Source organism: Myxocyprinus asiaticus, chromosome 4, assembly GCF_019703515.2.
Source record: "Myxocyprinus asiaticus isolate MX2 ecotype Aquarium Trade chromosome 4, UBuf_Myxa_2, whole genome shotgun sequence".
In the NCBI taxonomy this organism is placed as follows: Eukaryota; Metazoa; Chordata; class Actinopteri; order Cypriniformes; family Catostomidae; genus Myxocyprinus; species Myxocyprinus asiaticus.
In genome coordinates this window covers 1,469,966-1,494,439 of record NC_059347.1, presented here as the reverse complement: position 1 = coordinate 1,494,439, position 24,474 = coordinate 1,469,966, and the positions used below count along the sequence as shown (strand labels likewise).

Genomic DNA, 24,474 nt, shown 5'->3' with positions numbered 1-24,474 from the left:
AATTGGCCGATCTTCATCTACATCTGTGATCGTGCCTAGATTCTGGGCCATTCTTTTTTTTATTTTTTATTGCAGCACGCACAAAGTAACAACCACATTGCTACTCTAATGAATGAGTGCTTGCACAGCCCTCGAAGCACGACACTGCGCCCTCTGGAGGGTAAGTTATTGGCAAATAACTAAGCATTCCCAAATTTACACTTAAGTAATCTACATGAGTATGCTGAATATACATGAAGTTTATTTTAAAAATGTGTATGAATTACATGTGTATTAGGGGTGTAAATCTCAAGTTTCATCACAATACAATCTTATATAGATTCTCTTAGCCAGTGATCCGTTGTTTGTTGATATCCCTCAAAGTCTGCCGCAATTTCGTTTTGATTCGATTCAGGGGCCTACGATCGATATTACGATATTAAATGCCTATTTTACATGATGAATTACATTTATTATCTCACAAATGCAACCAAAATGTCATTTAAATATTTTATTGAGCTTTTTGAAAAGTGCAATTCCAATATCCCACTGGGACGTCCACAAAAAAATATAATACAGAAAAATAAATAATAAAAAAAATGTCACACACACACACAAGTGATGATCAGTCGTTTGATGACAGCTCATTGGCTTGTGGAATGAGGTAAATACAGTGACAATTTGTCGTCTCTACAACAGTCAAACAAGTCTTTCAATCCAAAATAATTGCATACCCACGACAGGAGAGTATGTGCTCTCCGTGTTTTTTCTTGGCTGCAACTTCTACAGTTGTATTGAAAAATTCTGTTACAGTTTACTGTGATAAATGTTGTAATTGATGCTGGTGCAGCGCAGGTGTTTTCTCTTTCCCTCGTCAGTGCTTTTCAGAATATCATGACTATTTAGCCGTTTTAATTGGTTGAATTGCTCCATAGTGTTTTAAAATAGAAAATTCTCATGTAGAATTCAAATGCGCCACGATATCAAGGGAAGCCCAACATAAAGGTGCATCTTAAAAAAATAAACATCAATGTTTACACGTTGAAACGATGACATCACATGTTCATTCACACATTGACAAATGTATGTGGAACTGATGCAAATGCAAATATATACTGTATATAGCCTAATCATACCCTGCTGAACAATTAACCTGAGCTGAAGATGTTCGTGCTTCTCATAAGTGTCCGTGAATGTTGATATCAGAGACACTGAAGAAGAACCGAGAAGTTCTCATGTTTGTGTATGTATCCACTTTTTAAATTTTTCTGATCGGACGGTTATTTCCTTTTAAACTGCTTGTAACTGGTAAAGTTTAAACTCTTGTTTAAACTTGGATCACCAAAAACACATCTTAATACCAGGTGGAAACGAGGCCTAAGAACACCCTAACAGTGGTCAAATCACTGCAACACACATTGTTTTATTCCATAATATTTGTACCCGTGTGGTAGTAGTTTTATTTTAGGGGAGTTCCACACAGAGAGAGATGTGTAGATCATCCGTTGAGTAACACTGACTGAACAGGACAAGACAAGAATGTGATGTGTGCATTCCTCTCTCTCTCTCTCTCTCTCTCTCTCTCTCTCTCATTATGTTGTCATTGAGATGACAGTGTTTGTTGTGGAGTTGAATGTTGTCTGTTCTCTGAAGATTCTAAAGCTGATGATTTGTCTGGTATGATACAAATGCAATTTAAATAGGCCTATTCATGGTTTTCATTGGTTATCATAGCAAGAACAAACATGATTGTTCTAAACAATGTGTTTTTACACCATCAGGCCGTGTAGTTCTGATCACATACCTCTTTTCCACCGAAATGGTGCTGGTTCTCGTGCCGGAGTCTGTGCTTAACTGGTTTTCGCCCGGGGAAATCTGCCTTTCACAAACTGGCCCGCTTTGAGGGTTGAACGGTGACGTAACAGGCTACCAGTGTTAATTTTTTCACAGTTTTTTGTTTTAGTCGTAGTTTTAGTCTTTTGACAAAAATATCCTTTAAAAATAGTCAATATTTCGTCATGTCATATTCATTAATTTTAGTCAGGTTTACTCTGGCAAAAAAAACTTGATGATGACATGCAACCTATTAATTTTCTGTGAAAGGATATTACATTGCAAGTAGCATGTTTCTTATGGAAACCGCATATTCACAGCGCAAGTTATGCAACGCAAATTATGCATATTCTAACTGGTGCATCATTTACTGTAGTTCAAGTTTACCTGTTCATTTGCTTAACTGTGCAGATGTAAGTTGTTCCATAAATGTTGTGGATATATTGAGGAATCTCATGTATAAGTAGGATGCGTTTATTTATTTTTTATAATTGGTTAATATATTAAATAATCACATTGTAATGCCTATTTTTGGAACATTGAGTCAATGAATTAAATACTTTATAAATGAAAACTACTTATAATTTTCTCTTTATTTGAAACTTGACAAAGAAAAAACAAAACTGTTTAAAATCAATATAACCATAATGCTCAGTTTCACATGATGCCACATTTCAGTCTACATTTACATTTAGTCATTCAGCAGAAGCTTTTATCCAAAGCGACTTACAAATGAGGAACATAACAAGCAATTTGTCACACAAAAGTCAGCAATATCTGCAGTATTGCACTGCTATGTTCTCAAAGAGGCTAGAGTAGTGTAGACACTTATTTGTCTGATATGTTGTTGAACCAATATTATTAATATTATAAACTTTCATCAAGAAAGTGAAGATCTTCTCAAATCAATGCAACAAAGAAAATAATACATAAGTAAAAATATGTAAATAACACTTTTTTTTTTTTTCTCCCAATTTGGAATGACCAATTCCCAATGCGCTTTTAAGTCCTCGTGGTCGCATAGTGACTCGCCTCATTCCGGGTGGTGGAGGACGAATCCCAGTTGCCTCCGCGTCTGAGATGGTCAACCCGCGCATCTTATCACGTGGCTTGTTGAGCACATTGCCATTGAGACATAGCGCGTGTGGAGGCTTCACGTCATCCACCGCAGCAACCACGCTCAACTCACCACGCGCCCCACCGAGAACGAACCACATTATAGCGACCACGAGGAGGTTACCCCATGTGACTCTACCATCCCTAGCAACCGGGCCAATTTGGTTGCTTAGGAGACCTGGCTGGAGTCACTCAGCACGCCCTGGGACTCGAACTAGCAAACTCCAGGGGTGGTAGCAACGTATTTTACCACTGAGCTACCCAGGCCCCCTGTAAATAACACTTCTTGAAAAAAAAAAAAAAAAAAGACTGAATACAAATGAATTAATGCATTAATGAGCGCATTTTTGGCTTTCATAATATTCTTTTGCATTCTTCATTGAGGTGGTAAAACAGATTGCTTGTATTACCACGAGTGATTATGTTTGTGTGACAGTTTGCAGATTACATTTTTCTGCTTAGTGACAGCTGTTGAGAACCAATATCACAGATGTCGCACCTGTCTTAAAAACAAGCTCCTTTTTACTTGCCATTTCTATCAATCATATAAGCAATAATTCATCAAATAATGATCAAATGATGGAGGAGTACAGATGTGTGGTATCATCAAGCGCACTTTCAGCATGTTAAAGAGATGATCCAGTGTAGTGTGTCAGATCACGGTGGTCTGCTGCATCTTCCGCTATATATCGGTTAGAATCGCCCTCAAAATCGGAATTGCTTGTTCAGATTGCGTTCAGTGATGAATTTAGTGAATTAGGCACTAAACCAGCATGTGCAAATAACTGGCACTTTTACCAGCCACAACTTATTCCCCCCTCACACTCACGTGAAGCCCTTTCCACTGATAAAAACGCTAATGTCACGCACATGGTTATTTACATATCGCGATATACACAATATAGCAAAATCTCTTATCGATTGGTACTTTATATCATCTCTACGATATAAATTGTCATGTCACCCAGCCCTACTGCCCACAAAGAAAATTAATCTGAGAAATTAATCAAAATAAAATCGTAATCGTGATATGACGTAGTGCAATTATCAAATCACAAAGGTTGTGATTTAATTAAATAAATAGTCTGAATGCGCTGCTTGCTGCACTTACTACATGTGTGCGGTTCTGTTCTCTGTACTGTATTTACACATTCTCAAAGCACACATGAGGCTAATGAGCTGAGTGTGTTATGTTTACAGTGCTCTAGATTCACTAATTGCACATTTTTGTTGTTCCAAATACACTTGGCCACTAAAAGTTTCTATGTAAGTCTAAAGTAACCTCATAACACTGTGTTTCTGTGGACAAAAGAGTGGATAAGAGCATTTCTCTGCATTAAAAGGCAACTGTCAACTCTGCTATTAACAAACGTCTTCCCTTTCCAAGTACACTACCGGTCAAAAGTTTTGAAACACTTGACTGAAATGTTTCTCGTGACCTTAAAAATCTTTTGATCTGAAGGCTTAAATGTTTGAAATTAGTTTTGTAGACAAAAATATAATTGTGCCACCATATTAATTTATTTCATTATAAAACTACAATTTAATTTAATAAAAAAAAAAAAAGTTTTTGAAATTGATGAATAAAGAAAAGCAGCCAATAAGTGCCCAGCATATAGATGGGAACTCCTTCAATACTGTTTAAAAAGCATCCCAGGGTGATACCTCAAGAAGTTGGTTGAGAAAATGTCAAGAGTACATGTCTGCAAATTCTAGGCAAAGGGTGACTACTTTGAAGATGCTAAAATATAATACAGTTTTGATTTATTTTGGATTTTAATTAGTCACAACACAATTCCCATAGTTCCCTTTATGTTATTCCATAGTTTTGATGACTTTACTATTATTCTAAAAGGTGAAAAAAAAAAAAAAAAATATACTGGTGCATTTCAATAAATTAGAATGTTGTGGAAAAGTTCATTTATTTCAGTAATTCAACTCAAATTGTGAAACTCGTGTATTAAATAAATTCAATGCACACAGACTGAAGTAGTTTAAGTCTTTGGTTCTTTTAATTGTGATGATTTTGGCTCACATTTAACAAAAACCCACCAATTCACTATCTCAACAAATTAGAATACATCATAAGACCAATAAAAAAAACATTTTTAGTGAATTGTTGGCCTTCTGGAAAGTATGTTCATTTACTGTATATGTACTCAATACTTGGTAGGGGCTCCTTTTGCTTTAATTACTGCCTCAATTTGGCGTGGCATGGAGGTGATCAGTTTGTGGCACTGCTGAGGTGGTATGGAAGCCCAGGTTTCTTTGACAGTGGCCTTCAGCTCATCTGCATTTTTTGGTCTCTTGTTTCTCATTTTCCTCTTGACAATACCCCATAAATTCTCTATGGGGTTCAGGTCTGGTGAGTTTGCTGGCCAGTCAAGCACACCAACACCATGGTCATTTAACCAACTTTTGGTGCTTTTGGCAGTGTGGGCAGGTGCCAAATCCTGCTGGAAAATGAAATCAGCATCTTTAAAAAGCTGGTCAGCAGAAGGAAGCATGAAGTGCTCCAAAATTTCTTGGTAAATGGGTGCAGTGACTTTTGCAGTGCTTTTCAAAAAACACAATGGACCAACACCAGCAGATGACACTGCACCCCAAATCATCACAGACTGTGGAAACTTAACACTGGACTTCAAGCAACTTGGGCTATGAGCTTCTCCACCCTTCCTCCAGACTCTAGGACCTTGGTTTCCAAATGAAATACAAAACTTGCTCTCATCTGAAAAGAGGACTTTGGACCACTGGGCAACAGTCCAGTTCTTCTTCTCCTTAGCCCAGGTAAGACGCCTCTGACGTTGTCTGTGGTTCAGGAGTGGCTTAACAAGAGGAATACGACAACTGTAGCCAAATTCCTTGACACGTCTGTGTGTGGTGGCTCTTGATGCCTTGACCCCAGCCTCAGTCCATTCCTTGTGAAGTTCACCCAAATTCTTGAATCGATTTTGCTTGACAATCCTCATAAGGCTGCGGTTCTCTCGGTTGGTTGTGCATCTTTTTCTTCCACACTTTTTCCTTCCACTCAACTTTCTGTTAACATGCTTGGATACAGCACTCTGTGGACAGCCAGCTTCTTTGGCAATGAATGTTTGCGGCTTACCCTCCTTGTGAAGGGTGTCAGTGATTGTCTTCTGGACAACTGTCAGATCAGCAGTCTTCCCCATGATTGTGTAGCCTAGTGAACCAAACTGAGAGACCATTTTGAAGGCTCAGGAAACCTTTGCAGGTGTTTTGAGTTGATTAGCTGATTGGCATGTCACCATATTCTAATTTTTTGAGATAGTGAATTGGTGGGTTTTTGTTAAATGTGAGCCAAAATCATCACAATTAAAAGAACCAAAGACTTAAACTACTTAAGTCTGTGTGCATTGAATTTATTTAATACACGAGTTTCACAATTTGATTTGAATTACTGAAATAAATGAACTTTTCCACGACATTCTAATTTATTGAGATGCACCTGTATATATATATATATATATATATATATATATATATATATATATATATATATATATATATAATAGAATGTGTTTCAAAACTTTTGACCGGTAGTGTATATCCACAGACTGTGTTGATGTTCTCCTCGATAACTTTAACTCAAAAGTTAAAAATGCTATTGATGACATTGCCCTGTAAAGGTCAGGAAGATTATGGCAGGTGCAAAGCACCTTGGAGAAACACAACAGCAGTAGAAAACAGGAAAAGAAAATGCAGGAAATCAGAACTAATGTGGCAGAAGACAAAACTTGAAGTAGATTATAACACCTGTGAAGACAACCTACATGCTTTCAGTGTGGAGCTAGGTACAGCTAGACATTATAAACAGCAATGTAAACAACACCCGCAATCTTTTTACTACTGTACAGAGACTAACAAACCCCCCCACACAGGTTCCCTGTGAAATGCTCTCTGACAGCAACTGCAATGAGTTTGCATCTTTCTTCATAAAGAAGATCAATTATAAAATTAAACTTCCACATTTGACCAGCCCTAACCAGTAGGTGGCTGAATGTAAAAAGTGAAAGTCACTTCCACACCAGAATGTGGAAGTGAAAGTGTACATTTACAGTAAAAAAGGACTTAAATATTGATCAGTTTCTCACCCACACCACTGGAGTCTTGTGGATTACTTTTATGCTGACTTTATGTGCTTTTGGAGCTTCAAAGTTCTGGTCACTATTCACTTGCATTGTATGGATCTACAGAGCTGAAATATTCTTCTAAAAATCTTCATTTGTGTTCTGCAGAAGAAAGAAAGTCATACACATCTGGGATGACATGAGGGTGAGTAAATGATGAGAGAATTCTCATTTTTGGGTGAACAATCCCTTTAAATTTCTAAAAGCTAAACTTGAAGGACCTTGTGCAACCCTTGTAAACAGTGTTGGAAAAAAGCGCAGTAGGGGTAAATTCAAGGGATAGAGAGATTATGATGTTTGACGGGTCATTATCTTTATGATCACATGGACAGAAAACAATGTTGCAAACTTCAAAATATGGAGTTTTGCCTCAATATGATGCATCATTTTTTTGGTTCGTGATATATTGAAATTCTTTATATTGTCTCATGCTTATGCAACACTGATCCTCACTGACTGCAGAGAGATGGCCGAGAAACATCTGCTTCTCATTAACACACACACACACACACACACACACACACACACACACACACACACACACACAGGCAGAATCACCATCCACCACAATGGAAGAGTTTTGGACAGTTTTGTCACCTCATGTATGCAAGCACAATGAGCTGTACTCCTATTCTTCTGTTGTCTGGTAAACATTTGCTCTGACAATAACTACGTTTCCATCCAAGTATTTTTTTGCAAAAAAAGTTTTAGCACAACAAAATAAAGCTGATGGAAACGCAAAATATCGATAAAATTTCACAAGTGTCGACATCATATTTTTCTGTTGAAGTTTAGTGCATAAATTCTATGTCGAGAAAAACTAGTTTGGAAACAGTTTTTGTCGGGAAAATGGCATTAACTAAAAATGTAGTGTCACATGACAGAATTTACATCACATTTGTCCTTACAAAAAACAGCATAATGCAGAGGAACACTTGGACTGATGTGGAGAGTCGAGTTTTCCTTCATTTCTTTAAAAGACACATTACCTTTATTCTTGATGGAAGTTTTTCCAGACTTTTTATGGACTGCGCGTTCCCGAGTCGGTAAAGATTACGGCGTCTTTTACCAAAACCCCCGATAAAAAAAAAATAACCCCATTTTATATTAATTCCATTCGATTGATTTTAAAACACACACACACACACAAACAGTGAATCTGCACTGTCCATCCTGTAAGCCTTATTTATGGTTGTTTAAGTTCTCCGAGTGTCTGAAGTGGATGTTGGCCCACGAGAAGACACACTTCTTTTTTTATTGTATTGCAATAACAGACACGAGTTTTCAGAACAGAAAAACAAAAAGAGAAATCAAATTCAGTGCCAAGGGGATTAAACAAAAGTGCCAAAATAATTAGTATGCAGATAAAAATAAACAAAATAAAAAAGGAGTAATTAACTTAAATGAAGAACAAGAAATCATAACAAGTGTACTGATATAGATAAAGTCATAAAAACACAGAGCTATATGGGGTCATATTATACCAAGTTATTTAAAGGCACCGAAATTCTTCACATATTCCAAGTTTGTATGTTTTTTTGTTTGTTTGTTTGTTTTTTGGAAGAGGTGGACAGAGTTTTAATGTAAATTCCAACATCTCTTTGAACAAACAGCTGCATATTACGCTGGCTGTTATGTATGGACTAATGCAGTGTTTCTCAAGCATTTCATGCTTTCAAGTGTTTATTTACACATGGAAAAGAAAAAGAAATGAGTGTGTTTTCTTTGGTTAGAAAATTTAGAAAAGATCACAAGTGATTTGTGATTTGAGCAAAGTGAAGAGGAATGTTGAAGTTTTAATGTGTTGTTCGGACACCGCAGCCCTGCGTTTCACAACATATTTTCTGCAGGGACAAATAAAATTACATGTGAACGAATTGTCCATATTTTAATTCAGGAGTGTAATATAGTTTTTGTCCTAACCAGCCACGACACATGACGAGCGACAGCGACAGGGCTTTCTATTTTTTAGATGGTTTCTATTTCTGCGACGTCGCGCCAAGCAGCGCAGTCAACACACACATACACACACACCGGTTCAGAATGGCAGTGCGGAGACATACAGGCTTATTCTGACTTTCTCTTCGCCTCCTTGTCACATGGAGATCGGTGAAATAACAACAGGAGTACCACGTGAACATAGACAATTGTAACAGACTGAAGAAGGATGCGATTCATAACATAACTTTGCCCTGTGTATGTTTGTGATTGTGTATTTATCCCCTTTGGGCTTGCCGTAGAATGCGTTATGGTGCTTATGTGAGAAAATGAGTTGCGTTCAGTAAACACTTGTTCCATCTGCAATTGCTCTGTTTTCAAAATTTTATTGTCAATTATCCTCATTTTAGTGTATGAATATCACGGTGTCACGTCGCACCTGGTGTGTAGATAGCTTGTCGCTGGAATCTTATTGCGTCGCGTCTGGTTAGGACAAGGTGTTACACACGTGGGGACATCATGGGACGCGAAAGGTACACAATTTACGATATATACAAAATTCTGTATGGAAATGGCTCAAGGGCAGATTTCTTTTGCACTAAACCAAAACTTATGCGACAAAGTGTTTTTTTTAAGAATGAGACCGTCAATCTGCAGATCTTATCACGTGGCTTGTTGAGCACGTTACCGCGGAGACGGTAGCGCGTGTGGAGGCTTCACACTATTCTCCGCGGCATCCACACACCCCATTGAGAGCGAGAACCACATTATAGAGACCGCGAGGAGGTTACCCCATGTGACTCTACCCTCCCTATAATACATTGGGTGTTATAGTAGTAGTAGTTATAATTTATTATTTTGTTTGAAATAATGAAAGTTTGGGGACAAATTATAAATGAACAAGACATAAATATAAACTGATTATAAATTTATACTGCAAATCAGCAAGTCTTAAAACTTAACATAAAACATTTCTTTGTGTTTTTGAAAAGTAAACCTTTAAACTTGCTGGCTATTAGCTAGTGGTAATGAGCTAGTAACTATTTAACAAGCAAAATATGTGTAAGGGAAGGCAATCATTGATGCACAACCACTTCTATGTTCATACGTCTTTCCATGCAATGTTAATAATTTAAAGATTGGTTTTACCTTTGACAGAACCTAGCTGCCATCTTGGAAATGACGCTTCTCACTGAGGTCGGGGTTTATCGATCTGCCCCTACTTCACAAGTTGTGCCAGTCCAGTGGTTATTTTGAAGTTGTTGATTAGAAGTATAGAAACAATAGATTTTAAATTTACTGTAAAATCTTCAGACATATACACATATATGAGTAGTTTGCGAGTGTAGTGAGAGCGACTCGACTGCATCATTCACAGTGCATCATGGGAGTGGGCGGAACTGCAGTGATACTCTGATTGGTGGATCTCTCTTTAGGATTATGGGTAGTGTAGTTCTTCACCAGGCATTTTGCTATTAAACATGATTTTTAAACAATGAAGTTGAAATAGCATGGACTTATGACTTCAACAGAAGCATGTACCATCGATTAACAGCCTCAGAGCTCACTGTAGGTCTATTTTTAAAGGTTTGTAAGTTATCGTTCATAATCAGTTTGCCTATAGAGAAAATGAATGGGTTTTTTCGTCTTTAACCAGACTGCTGTGCACTTTTAAAAGTGGTCTGGAATGCACCATCATGTTATGTGACTGATCAATCTTCAAAGTAGGGCTACAACTAACTATTATTTTAATAATCGATTAATCTATCGATTATTAGAATGATTATTCGACTACTCTGCGATTATTGCAACGATTAATCATTAGCTCTTAACCGATTATTCAGCTTGTGCCCGACTTAAAAGGTTGTATTAAATGTGCTTACTAACAATAAAGAGGACAAAATCATCTTTTAGAAATACCTCTAAATGACATTCACTGAATTAAAGGAAAAAAAAATACTTTTTATTAACTTTAATTCAGTACAGAAATTCACTGCAAAAAATTCTATTGTTATCAAGTGTTTTTGTCTTGTTTTCCATTTTAAATGGTCTAAAAATTCTCAAAACAAGATACATTTACTTGAGAAGTAACATATAAGATATTTAGACTTGCTTTAACTCTCTGGGGTCTGAGGTTGTTTTGGGCCCTGGAGAAGTTTTAACATGCCTTGACATCTGTGCTTTTTTCAGTTGCTTAAAAACATATTAATGGCTAAAGTCAGATAACACTGTATTCAGCACAAACTGGGCTACAATAATATGAGAGCAACATGTATGTACATGTTTGTATTTTTGAGAAAATAAATTTTTAAAAGTTTTTAAGTCACTGAAATAAGGCCATATAACACATACTAAACATTTGTTCACAAGACTTTTGAGAACTGGATCTTGTAGCCTAGAGTTTTTGCTACAAAAATGTTGTGAAAACCATCCTGATCACTCATTCATACAAAACAATATAGTCATTTAACTTTTGTAAGACACTTTTAGTGTTAGAAAGGCCATATGCGAGGAGGCGTGGATGATCATGAATATTGATGTGATTCACACCTGAGGAGACAAAGACCCCTCCCCTGAGAGAGAATGAATGTGAGGAGACTTAATGATTGAATGTATTGTTTGTAGCTTATTCACAAAATCAAGTTTAAGTTAAAGGAAGTAATCTGACTATACATTTTCTTTACATAAAGACTTTACTTTAAAACTTTAGACCTACACTACCGTTTTAAAAGTTTTATATCTGTAAGATTTAAGTTTTAAAAGAAGTCTCTTCTGCTCACCAAGACTGCATTTATTTGATCCAAAATACAGCAAAAACAGTGATATTGTGAAATATTTTTACAATTTAAAATAACTTTTCTATTTGAAAATATTGTAAAATGCAATTTATTCCTGTGATCAAAGCTGAATTTTCAGCATCATTACTGCAGTCTTCAGTGTCACATGATGCTTCAGAAATCATTCTAATATGCTGATTTTCTAATATGGGCATATTTACAGCACATTTTACACATTTACACCCGAACAGATATTTGCAAGCACAAGCTTCGCTGATGATAATGAGGCAGCATAAACACTAGTTAAAATATAATCCAAAGATTCATATTATTTTTATATCATATTACTTATCATATTTATATCATACAGCATACAATTTAAATACCTGCTTTAGCCGAAACAACATTTAAATGTAACTAAAACTTGCCTGTTAGGACATATTTCAAATTTCAATACTTGAATACTGGCTGGCAAGTCTGGAAATAGTCCAAATAGTAAAATATGTGCATGTTTATATAAAAAGCATGTCAACTAATATGTAAGTAAAACTAAATGACTTACTCATCCGAAATTGTATCCTCAGCTGGATCAAGTCGCTCTTCAAAATGCAAACGTTCCTCATCGGATTCCCGCTCTTCTTCTGAGGAAAATGTGAACTCTTCTTCACTATCCAGGACCATCTGTAGAGTATCCTCACCTGTGTAGCGTGCCATCTTCCAAACGTGCAGGAAAGTGAATGAACTTGATGTTTTTTAAGGCACTGTTGGGGGCGTTTACCATTTGCATTGATCGCCTCAGCACATTACCGTATGAATAGCGCGCTCTGCTGGTGGGTGTGATCACATTAGGGATAATGAGCTGAGCCAGGAGAAACTGTACATCGCTTTAGTTTCATACAGAGTACATTGCAGAAGAATATTTGTTTTAAATTTGAATTGTTTTATTTAAAAGTAGACATTTTAAGCTTTCTTTAGACATATGTTTCATGTTTGTGTGATAAATATTCGCGGAGGTTCAGTTCATTTTTGTGACGTGTTTCAGAAAGATGCTCGTGGAGACAGAGACGGCTGAAAGCGCACCCTGTTTATTTTCTTTATTTTACAAAAGCACAAGGTTTTGTTGTTATTGTGATTGCACACAAATAAAAGTAGACCCTTTATAGTTTCTAATGATATCTTACACTTATCTGTATGCCCAAAAATGACGGAGTATTTTAAGTTGTTTCCGCTGTTATGAGGAAAATGTCCAGCAGGATGAGGCGGCGTGTCCGTTGACCCTAGAGGGTTAAGAGAATGTATCTTAAATATAAATGTATTTTGTATATAATTGTATTTTTTCACTTGTTCATACTTCTGTGAGTGCAGTAAAGACAAAATATATTCAAGATCTATTCTCTAAAAACAAGTCTAAATATCTTATATGCTGCTTCTCAGGTGAATGCATCTTTTTTAAAGGATTTGTAATATTATATTCAACATTCTCAGATATTTTTTTTTCTTCTGCAGTATAGCTGCTAAAGTAAATGTACATTGTTTTAAAAGAGTTTTAGATATTTATATTGGAAAACAAGCCAAAATAAAAACAAATCAAAAACGTATTTTGTTGCAGTGTATAATGGGGCGAAGACTATTCCTCTCTCACCTTTCTGTTCACTTCAATCCATCTTTAACTCTCAAAAAAACAAACTCTCTCTTATTAAAGCTGCGTATTGGCAATTTTCTACACGATAAGAAATGCACAATGACACGTGTTGTGATTCAATAAGTCGCAAGCCATCACGTTATAATCTTGCTGCATTAAGCGTGTGTGCTCGATGGATGAGCGTCCCGTGACAGAGTGTGCATCAGCTGGGTGCAGTTTCAATCTCTCCCCCTTAGATCGGGACATTCACACAACTCATAGAAGAGGCGCTGACCGCACAGAGAAATGACCGTTTCAGAGTTTGAAGTTATTTACATGATCTGCTTCTGTATTATTTGAAGTTTAATAAAGCTATAACACATTAAATATAACTGCATTAAAGATGTAACACCGGGAACACCTCCGGCTCCACTTATTCCACAACGAGAGTGCTTCTGTATTTACTTATTTTGTATTTTTGCATTATATTTCCCTCATACTTTGTGATCTACATCAGCTGAAGCTGTTTGGAAAGTTTAGAGTTCATCTGGACTGTGATCTGTGTAATTCTTCCTCTCCTCAGTCAGTCGTGAACTGCAGTGCTGCTCTCACACGTCATCATTAGAGTTTAATGTGACCTCATGTTATGTTAAATGAGATCAAATGACTATTTGACTACGAACATTTTTGTCCACAATTTTTTATCGTTGACGCTGTCGATAACATCGACTAATCGTTTCAGCCCTACTTAAAAGGCAGCAGATATAAGAAAAATATAAGTCCATTTAACGCTTTTAAGAGCCCTCAAGAAACAATGAATCACTCAAAGATACTCTAATAATGATTAAATACCTGCGTTTTATAAGATGCTTGGAAAAAAAAGTATTTCATCAGAATACACTGCTAATCTTGAAAGGCAGTCAATGGAGAAAGCTGCTTTGTGCCATTTTAATGATGTAGTTCCAGTATCTAGCATGGGCTAACTAGGTGACATTAACCAGCCAAACCCTGTGTGGACTGAACCAGTCCTGATGTAAACATCTGCTCTCAAGTGTCCATATTCTGCTCTCTCAGAACAAACTGGGTCAGCTGAGAGTCAGGCCGAGGGCGAGTGTGTGTGTGTGTGTGTGTGTGTGTGGGGGGGGGTTATTTGAGTGTGACGTCAGTCGTGCTGTGATCTGCCAGCGGTTCACACACACACACCTGGATCAGATTTCCATTCACACTAATGCTCCAAGCCTGCAGAGTTTCCTCATTTAACTACATGATTCACATTAAAAGCACACATGAATTGACACTACAGATCTGCACGTTGCACTATGTCAGCCCTCGTTCACTCGTACCATTCCGTTTGGAAAAAGCACTGAGCGTTTAATGAAGGTTACAGCGAGCGAGCGCTGTGTACGTCAGCTAACTGTTCACATACTGTGAGTGGATTATATAAATGAGCTCATCTCTGAACAATGTGCTTCATGTTTCTACATCTGTCACCTCCCCCTCTTTCTCACTAAACCTGCCTCTCCAGCACTGAGCACCAGAGGAAACCCTTTCAACATTCACGTATTAGTGCTGTTTGAAAAGTCAAGCATCACTCTTACTATTGCTCATAGTGATTTGAACAAACCTCTAACAGTAAGTATCAAACAGTGTTCATTTTTGTTTCTTCTTTTGGAACATGTAAAAGGAGGTCCGAAGTCATTGTAAACAGGATAATCAAGGCACAGTTTAACATTACCGCACCAAAACACAAAACCCTGGCCAAAAATCTGAGAAGCTGAGTATTTTGAAAAATTATTAATAAGTTATTACAACTTTACATATCAACATTTAGTGTGTGCATGCTATGGCTCCTAAGAGGAGCATAGCGCATCAGTCCAATGTCTCCGTGCCTCACGGTTGTCCGTCATGTTTTGCCATTGTCTTCGGCTTCTTTTGCTACCGTTCCACGCCATGTGTTGCTTGGTCGCCCGGGTCTACGATTGTCGTGGGGGTTCCAGTCGAGCACAGTTCTGCTGATGTCTTGGGGAGGCTGACGGAGGGCATGACCAGTCCGTTTACATTTCTTGATTTCATTGGCCATTGCATTTCTACCGGTAAGCTCAAGCATTTGAGATGTGGCGGGGCCAGAAGATACGTAGGATATGACGAAGGCATTTATTGACAAACACCTGCAAATGTTTGATGTTTTGCTGTGTGATACCCCAAGTTTCACAGCCGTACAGGAGCACACTCTCTACACAAGCACCAAAGATGTGAAGCTTTGGGTTCTTGGATATGGTAGATGACTTCCATATCTTGCTCAGCACGATCTATGCTTGGCGTGCTCTGTTGATAAAATTCCCAATGTCAGCATCAGTTCCACCATTTTTTGGTCACTTTACAGCCAAGGTAGCAGAATTCCTCAACGTCTTCGATGACTACCCCATCTAGGAACAACAGCTGGGTGTCATTTGTGCCTATCCACATCATTTAGTAGAGGCCCTAAAAATTTATCATTACTCACAAAATTGGTTTAAAAAATAAACAATTTATATTGTTACTGAAACGCACCAAATTCATATCTTGTTTGGCTTTATATTTTTCAGAGGAATCCAAATAGTTTTTTTAATAAATATGTGTCTAATGGTTGCTCTAAGCAACTCGGTAATGATAATGATTTATAGTTAAATACAAACTTAAGGTTTTAAAACTTAGATTATCTCTACCTTTCTATCTCTTTCACATATACATTTATCGAACAACCTTTTACAAACAACAATATTAAAAACCTTGAAGTTAATAGTAGAACAATCTGCCAAGTTGGTTTATCTGTTGAAATTTTGGCTATATGGAGATTTTCTGCAAATAAATATCTGCAATGTCTTATAATAACTGCAATCACAATTTTTCATTAATGCAACAATTATATAAATGTTTCTGTAGTGATAAAGTGCATCGCGGTAATGGTGTGACCTAACGCAAAAACACTAATAATGGGGCACCCATTGCAAGTGAGCAAAAATTTTTGCTTCATCTTACAAAGCTATTTAAAAATGAATTTAGTGTTCAAAATTGATTATTAAATGCATTTTGTCGCAGATTTAGCATCATTAGCGGTAATGAGAATGCATAGTGTCGGAAACACATGTAGACACAACTTCAACATTTTTAGTAAAAAAAAAATAAAAAAAAGTTAGTTTTTCCTGAATTTTTATTTTGGGTTGAACTAACCTTTTAACCAAAGACACCAATTAGAATTTTTCTACATGAGAAGTCATAGGCTTTAAGTGGTTTCATGCTCAGGTAAGGAGAGCTGTTCTGTTGTCTTTGAAATGAAATGAGTGTTTGTGAAAATGGAGCAGAGCACCAGGCTGGTGTTATGCATCAGTTCAGACCTCCACTGGATTTCACTCTTCCTGGCTGCAATACACAGACACAATCATATCTCCATCCGATTTGCAGTCATTCTCTCACTCTTACGAGTGGAAACTTGAGAGAATATTTCATGTAACTGGCAGACACTCTCCTGGATTTGAGCGCTTGAGGTTCCCGTCTGTCTGGAGATGCCGCTCGACTCATTCAGAGACTGTGATGTCAGTTCAGATGAACACTAATGCTGCTTTTGCACACGCTTACAGCGTCCGCCAGAACAAAGACCTGCAGGATTTGTGTGCCGCTGATTCGCATTGTGATTTTCTTTTCTCGCCGTTAGGTACGTTTTATCAGAATGTTGGATTTTTGTTGCCATTATACATGATATAAAAAGTCCATAATCTTGGCCTCTATTGTATTTGTTAACTGTGATGTAATTCCAAAAATAACTGGAAGACTGACATTAAAATGCAGTTTTCTGGGAATCATAAGCAATACTGCTGTCCAAACCTTATAATATTGCTCACGCAGGGCTTGCTGATTGGTTAGGAGAGCTGGCACTAGGGCTATTGTGCTGACAGCTTCTTACCACCAAAGTTAACCATTTCGCACGTGAGTTTCTCCTGTACTGATGTACTGAGTTCTTTAATGTGCACTGTAATTTAAAAAAATGTCACCGTACAGCAGCAGATGCACTGACAGATCATACAGGTATATTAACAAAAGCATGTGATTTTTAGATGTTTATAATGATTAATTATGACAGATAAGATGCGATCGCGAACTCTATTGCAGGTATGCGTGCGCCACCATATTGTTTACATTGCAATGCAGCATGGGATTCTGAGTTCATCATAGAAGCATAAAAGGTTCTAAAAACTAGCCCATCCACTTTCCCAGCCCCAGAAGTGGTTAGAATGTGTGACAGATGGAATGGGAGAAGGATCAAGTGGACTGACAAGTTTATATATAGCTTACGGGAGTAATGTGTGTTTGAGGAGTTTTAAAGGTGCATTCAGTAATTGTTGTCCTCATTACAAAAGTTTAGCTCATAAAGATATGAATTGTTATTTTGCATTATATTGTATGTATGAAATCATGAGCACTCATTCAAATGAAGACTCCAGTCATATCAGTAACCTTATAAAAGCTGTCTTATTCTACAGGGAGAGGGTCAGCACATGGGGGCGGCCATGTTAGAATCACATGACCAGCCGAATACTACTCACTTCTCAGTAACCGTCCTGTTATTTGACACTTTCACTAATTGATTAAAGTAATTATGGCTGACTGTGAATACTTAATTTCTACAATGGCAACTTTTGATTTTAAATGATGCTGCATCCAAGCTGCTAGTTGTTACTGTAAGTCCAGGATGACACGAAGACAAAAGTTACTGAGTGCATCTTTAAGTGAGATTTGATCTAATTGATCCAAATATTAAAAAAAAAAAACGTTGTTGCCGGGTCACAGGAGGTACGTAGAGAGGATGCTTGCAGTGTTTTTTCTTTCTTTTAAAAAAGTATTTAAATAAATCTAGAGAAGAGCATGTTATGGATTAAACTGTGCTATTCCTCATTCTCAAATGAACATGTTTAACATCAGCGAGGACACCTACATTTGCTCCAAGGTAAATTAAAGCTAATGACTGAACATTAATTAATTTATGTATTGATTCAGGTCATAGTAAAAGCGATTCGTAAATAAAGAGTTCACAGCATCAAAATGAGTGTTATGAGACATTATAAATAGTTCTGTTCACTTATGTTAACGTTATTAGATGTGTAATCGCTATTAAATGAAGTTTTTAATCAGATTACTGTGTATTTTAACAATTTCTTTTACAAAAATATACTTCATACTGACTATGGACACCAGAAAGCAGCTTATTGCGAGAAAACAGCGTTCCCGTTTGCATGCATTGTATAAACGGCATACTCCTTACTCCCATATACTTGTGGCTCGTTCAGTAAGCAGCTTTCTCCTCCGCAACGTAATTTTCCTGCGACGCTTGTGTAAAAAACAAACATGGGATCCGAGGAAGACTTCACTATTTTATTCTCTGTTGCTTCGTTTTATTTCCAGATATTCCAGAGTTGTTGATGTGTTTATTTCCTTCACTTACTATCGTGACCTGCAGCAGAATTGCACTGCAATAGTGGGGTTTCCCTCCAATATAAAACTCCGGGATTCCCGCGATGTACGAGCACATATGCGTGAACTTGGGGGACAGTCGATATTTTACATTGGTCTGTATAAATGGGTATAGTTTATAGTGTATGTGATTTTTTTCCCACTGTACTCCCAGAAATGTTTAATTCGTTCCACTGTGTTGACTTGTTGTTGGGCTCCATCCTAGGACTTTTGTTATCCGGTCTGTTCCACACACGCGCACTCTTCCAACACCTATCATAATGCTGCTTATGTGTTTACATGGCTACATTAAGCCGCATTCTCCAAGAGTTAAACCGCTTTCTCTTAATCCCTTAAATGGCAGAAGTAGGGATGTTAATGATGAATCGAAAATCATTTAATTGTCGTTAATAATTTGATCGATTAATCTTATCAATCGTCAGTTAATTAATTTCAGGACAAATGCGCAGTAATCATGACAGCAGACGTTGATAAGGCCGTTTATACAGTCACCCGCCGCTAGAGGGCGCTTGCGCTCTGCATGTCATTATCCATTTCACAGAAAAAGACGCACAGATCAGAGAGATGAAGCAGGCTCAATGTAAACAATGTTTCTCTATAAATGAACATTAATCTTTTCTGCACACACCCTGATAGTGTGTTAAAGTACAACATGAAAACAAGCACTGTTGATCTCGTGTCATCCCAACCTACAATTACGTCAGCAATTGCCGGGAAAGCACGGAGACCCATTCAGCTGTCATCACACTATCACCAGAGAAGCGGTAGCCTGTGTTATGTACTGTGGTTATGCAGGGTGTAATGATTTGACTTAATTTCAATTTTAAAAAATAAGTCTGAAATATCCCACAATCCACAACGTTATTAATTACATTAAATGTAATAAAATAATTCCCAAATTCGAACTAAACATAGCCTAAATGCATTAAAATACACTGAACTAAGAATATTTTAAGAGGAAAATGACAATACTTGCATTCCTTAAGTGTATTAATTTAAATTATATTTAAACAATAGGCTACATGCACATTATTTGGAGTCCTCCATGTGCGTTATGCGATATTAATGTTAACGGTTAATCGATTAATTGATCGTTCATTTCCACAACGATCGATTAAGAAAATGTCTGAAAATTGACATCCTTAAATCAGCGTTCTTGTTTACATGATGTTTCAGAACAAAGTTTTCTGCTAAAACCCTGGAATAAACCGTTTTCTTAAGTGCATGTAAATGTGGTCAGTGTCATTCTTCATTCCAGCTGACGTGATAATATTATCCATTTCGTTTATAAGAATATTTTGCCAAAAACGCACCTTTCACTGCAATCTCCCATTCATTCCTATGGGGAGTTCTGCAGAGCTTGTCAGAGCTAGCAACCGTAACCAAGGGGGGCGGAGCTTAGTGAAGGGTCAATTAAACCCTTTGTAAAATATCACAAAATGCACAAACAAATATAAATCTTAAAAATGTTTTGCATTGGCTTCAGAATTTCTGTTATTGCACCATATAGTCTACTTTATACGTCAGTAATGTCAACGACAAAAAATATTCCAGAATTTGTTAATATAGCTAAACTCGAATATTCAACATGACAAAATGTTAGTAAAGGTTCAGTCTGACCTTGTGTGAAAGCTTTTCAATTGTCAAATGTTTCAAATTTTTGACTGGACAAAAAGCAATATTGACCTCACTGAAACTTGAGGGTTCATTGCAAATTTGTCACTGATTATTTTCACATGCAGATGAGCTTGTGATTCACAGCAGATGTTTGCCAGAAGTTTGTAGCTCTTCACTGATAGTGGTGAACTTGCAGCAAACCTTTGGCAACAATGGACAATTTACCACAAGTTTGCCATAAATTTCACATTTGCATGTGAAAAATGATCATTGGCGAATTTGTGGCAAATCTGCAATGAACTCTTGATTTTTGTAAGGGCCGTCCAAAACACAATGTTCACGTCGTCAGCGAAATTACTGAAAAAATGTTTGTGTTTGATAATATACAGTGCATCCGGAAAGAATTCACAGCGCTTCGCTTTTTCCACATTTTGTTATGTTACAGCCTTATTCCAAAATGGATTAAATTCATTATTTTCCTCAAAATTCTACAAACAATACCCCATAATGACAGTGTGAAAGAAGTTTGTTTGAAATCTTTGCAAATTTATTAAAAATTAAAAACGAAAAAAAAAAAAAAAAAAAAAATCACATGTACATAAGTATTCACAGCCTTTGCTCAATACTTTGTTGAAGCACCTTTGGCACCAATTACAGCCTCAAGTCTTTTTGAGTATGATGCTACAAGCTTGGCACACCTATTTTTGGGCAGTTTCTCCCATTCTTCTTTGCAGGACCTCTCAAGCTCCATCAGGTTGGATGGGGTGTGTCGGTGCACAGCCATTTTCAGATCTCTCCAGAGATGTACAATCGGGTTCAGGTCTGGGCTCTGGCTGGGCCACTCAAGGACATTCACAGAGTTGTCCCGGAGCAACTCCTTTGTTATCTTGGCTGTGTGCTTAGGGTCGTTGCCCTGTTGGAAGATGAACCTTCACCCCAGTCTGAGGTCCAGAGCGCTCTGGAGCAGGTTTTCATCAAGGATGTTTCTGTACATTGCTGCATTCATCTTTCCCTATATCCTGACTAGTCTTCCAGTTCCTTCCGCTGAAAAACATCCCCACAGCATGATGCTGCCACCACCATGCTTCACTGTAGGGATGGTATTGGCCAGGTGATGAGCGGTGCCTGGTTTCCTCCAGACATGATGCTTGCCATTCAGGCCAAAGAGTTCAATCTTTGTTTCTCATGGTCTGAGAGTCCTTCAGGTGCCTTTTGGCAAACTCCAGGCAGGCTGTCATGTGCCTTTTACTGAGGAGTGGCTTCCGTCTGGCCACTCTACCATACAGGCCTGATTGGTGGAGTGCTGCAGAGATGGTTGTTCTTCTGGAAGGTTCTCCTCTCTCCACAGAGAAATGCTGGAGCTCTGTCAGAGTGACCATCGGGTTCTTGGTCACCTCCCTGACTAAGGCCCTTCTCCCCCGATCGCTCTGTTTGGCCGGGCGGCCAGCTCTAGGAAGAGTCCTGGTGGTTCCAAACTTCTTCCATTTACGGATGATGGAGGCCACTGTGCTCATTGGGACCTTCAATGCTGCAGAAATTTTTCTGTACCCTTCCCCAGATCTGTGCCTCGATACAATCCTGTCTCGGAGGTCTACAGACAATTCCTTGGACTTCATGGCTTGGTTTGTGCTCTGACATGCACTGTTAACTGTGGGACCTTATATAGACAGGTGTGTGCCTATCCAAATCATGTCCAATCAACTGAATTTACCACAGGTGGACGCCAATCAAGTTGTAGAAACATCTCAAGGATGATCAGTGGAAACAGGATGCACCTGAGCTCAATTTTGAGTGTCATGGCAAAGGCTGTGAATACTTATGTACATGTGATTTTTTTTCGTTTTTTATTTTTAATAAATTTGCAAAGATTTCAAACAAACTTTTTTCACATTGTCATTATGGGGTATTGTTTGTAGAATTTTGAGGAAAATAATGAATTTAATCCATTTTGGAATAAGGCTGTAACATAACAAAATGTGGAAAAAGTGAAGTGCTGTGAATTCTTTCCGGATGCACTGTATTTAATTAAAGACTAGCCTGTGTCCTTCTGATGGAATAAACTATTAATCAGGGATGCAAATTACTCGCCTTTAGGAAAAATTCTAGCTTTTATGATTCTTGCAGACCCAAATTAGTTTTTATGTTTGTTTTTACTTTGTGTTTACGATTACAGTCTTCATTTAATGATTATCATGATATTGTTGACTAATAATAAAAAAAGTTACTTACAGCATTTAAAATGCATGATGGGAAGTGATTCATGACAGTAATTCCTTGATACTGTTTGGAAGGAATGATTGTGTTGACACTGAGTGCACTTGTGCTCAAGTCTCTTTGTTTAAAACTGAAAACATTTGAGGAGAGAGAGAGAGAGAGAGAGAAGTGTAGGAGGGGCGTGTGAAGCTGAAAGACAAAGGCAGATTCCAGTTACACTCGCTCATAGCAGATAATGTTGCTCATCTGGACTGCTGCATGTTTTTCAGTGTGTGGGTGGGTCCAGTGCACTGATGTCATCGAGTCCAGCGGTCTGATCCTGAAAGGGCCTCTTTGTTGGCAGAGTTCAGCACAAGCGTCCTGCTTTTCCTCGGAATCGGCACTCGGACGACCGGAGCGCACGTTGCCATGATAAACACAACACTCGCATCAAAGTAGTTCATTCAACTTTTAAACACCTTTGTTTGGGAAAACTCTCCGTTTGGACTGCTGAAAGTTCCTCTCTGGAAGAGAAACCGAGTGAAACTGGACCGGGGAAAAATGGAGCCTCTTTCTCTGGAAACTCGCTAGAAAAACTGCGTGAATTGGAAGCAGCTGTGGGTTCAAGATGTCAAGCTTTTTATCAGGAAAACCCATCCTTGACTTTATTCCCATTTTATAAATTACATTAAAACAACTAAACTTTGTGGTGAAACTTTTCCGTGTGTCTGGGTGGTAAATTTTTTAACAAAGGCTTGGTAACGGAGAGCACGGAAATATCATTCAAGAGGAACTGGAATATTTCTTTCAAGAGGACGTGTTGAAAGCAAATGAAAATGTTGGAGATTTGTTTGAAATTGGTGGGCTGTAAATCCAAAAAAGGTCTTTCCTCGTCCTCTAGCTGTTACTTTGACGGTAAGAGTTGTGCTGGCATTTGTGTGTGCGTGTGTGAATTTACAGAGCGCTTGAGTTCATCCAGATGATCAGATGGACAGATGAGGGGTTGATGGTCTTGTGAAATCACAGGCCTCGACTCTCCGTCTGTGTGTTTGGAAAGTGGAGGAGGGGACGAGCGAGAGGAACGCCAGACACACTGGCTCACCGTTACAGAAAGAGAGGAAAGAACGAGGGAGGAGAGAACACTGGGAAATCTGATTCCTGCCTGGAGAGATCCGTTCAGTGTGTGTTGTGTGAAGTTTGGACGCATCTGCATTTCTGCAAGCTAATAAGAAGTTCATTTGAAAGGGTCACTGAATGATTTGTTTACTGTCCATTTTCAGGCATATCTAACAATAAGTAGACCATGGCATCAATAGTGTACAGATTGAGATAAAGCAAACTTCGGCAGCTTAAAGTGAACAGTTGGAAAATATCCAGAAGTTTGAGACCACTAGTCAAGATGCTTCTATTTTTTATTCTATTAAATACACATTATATTATCAGCATAACAATTTGAGGTTGAATTGAAAAATGTACAATAATTTGTCATTTGTTGTACTTGTTATGTGTCTCTTATGCTTTAATGACGGCACTGCACGAGCTGACATGAATGATGATGATCATGTTCTCCAGAATGATCTGAGACTATTCAGTGGAAGACAGAAAATCTGACCATCTGATCAAAGAGTTTACAAGGTCAATGTCAGTAATTTACTTGCATTTGACTAGAGACATAAAACTAGTGCAGAATCCGACACTCATGCAGGTCATAATAATAGTATGAGATGGCAAAATCGTGCGAAAAATA

The 24,474-nt window shown here is 37.8% G+C and overlaps 1 protein-coding gene across 2 annotated transcripts in view; it reads left to right on the top strand.

Annotated features, from left to right (window-relative positions):
- The window catches only part of abl1 (c-abl oncogene 1, non-receptor tyrosine kinase), a 60,208-nt gene that overhangs the window by 10,117 nt on the left and 25,617 nt on the right, over positions 1-24,474 (top strand). The window contains exon 1 of one of the 2 annotated variants that reach the window (XM_051689020.1): positions 22,964-23,642. The exons of the other annotated variant lie outside the window; for it this stretch is intronic. Within the exon in view, the coding sequence (XP_051544980.1) occupies positions 23,558-23,642 (85 nt within the window). The 5' untranslated portion in view covers positions 22,964-23,557. Of the gene's footprint in view, positions 1-22,963; positions 23,643-24,474 lie in introns of those variants that run through there. 2 annotated transcript variants of the gene reach the window in all.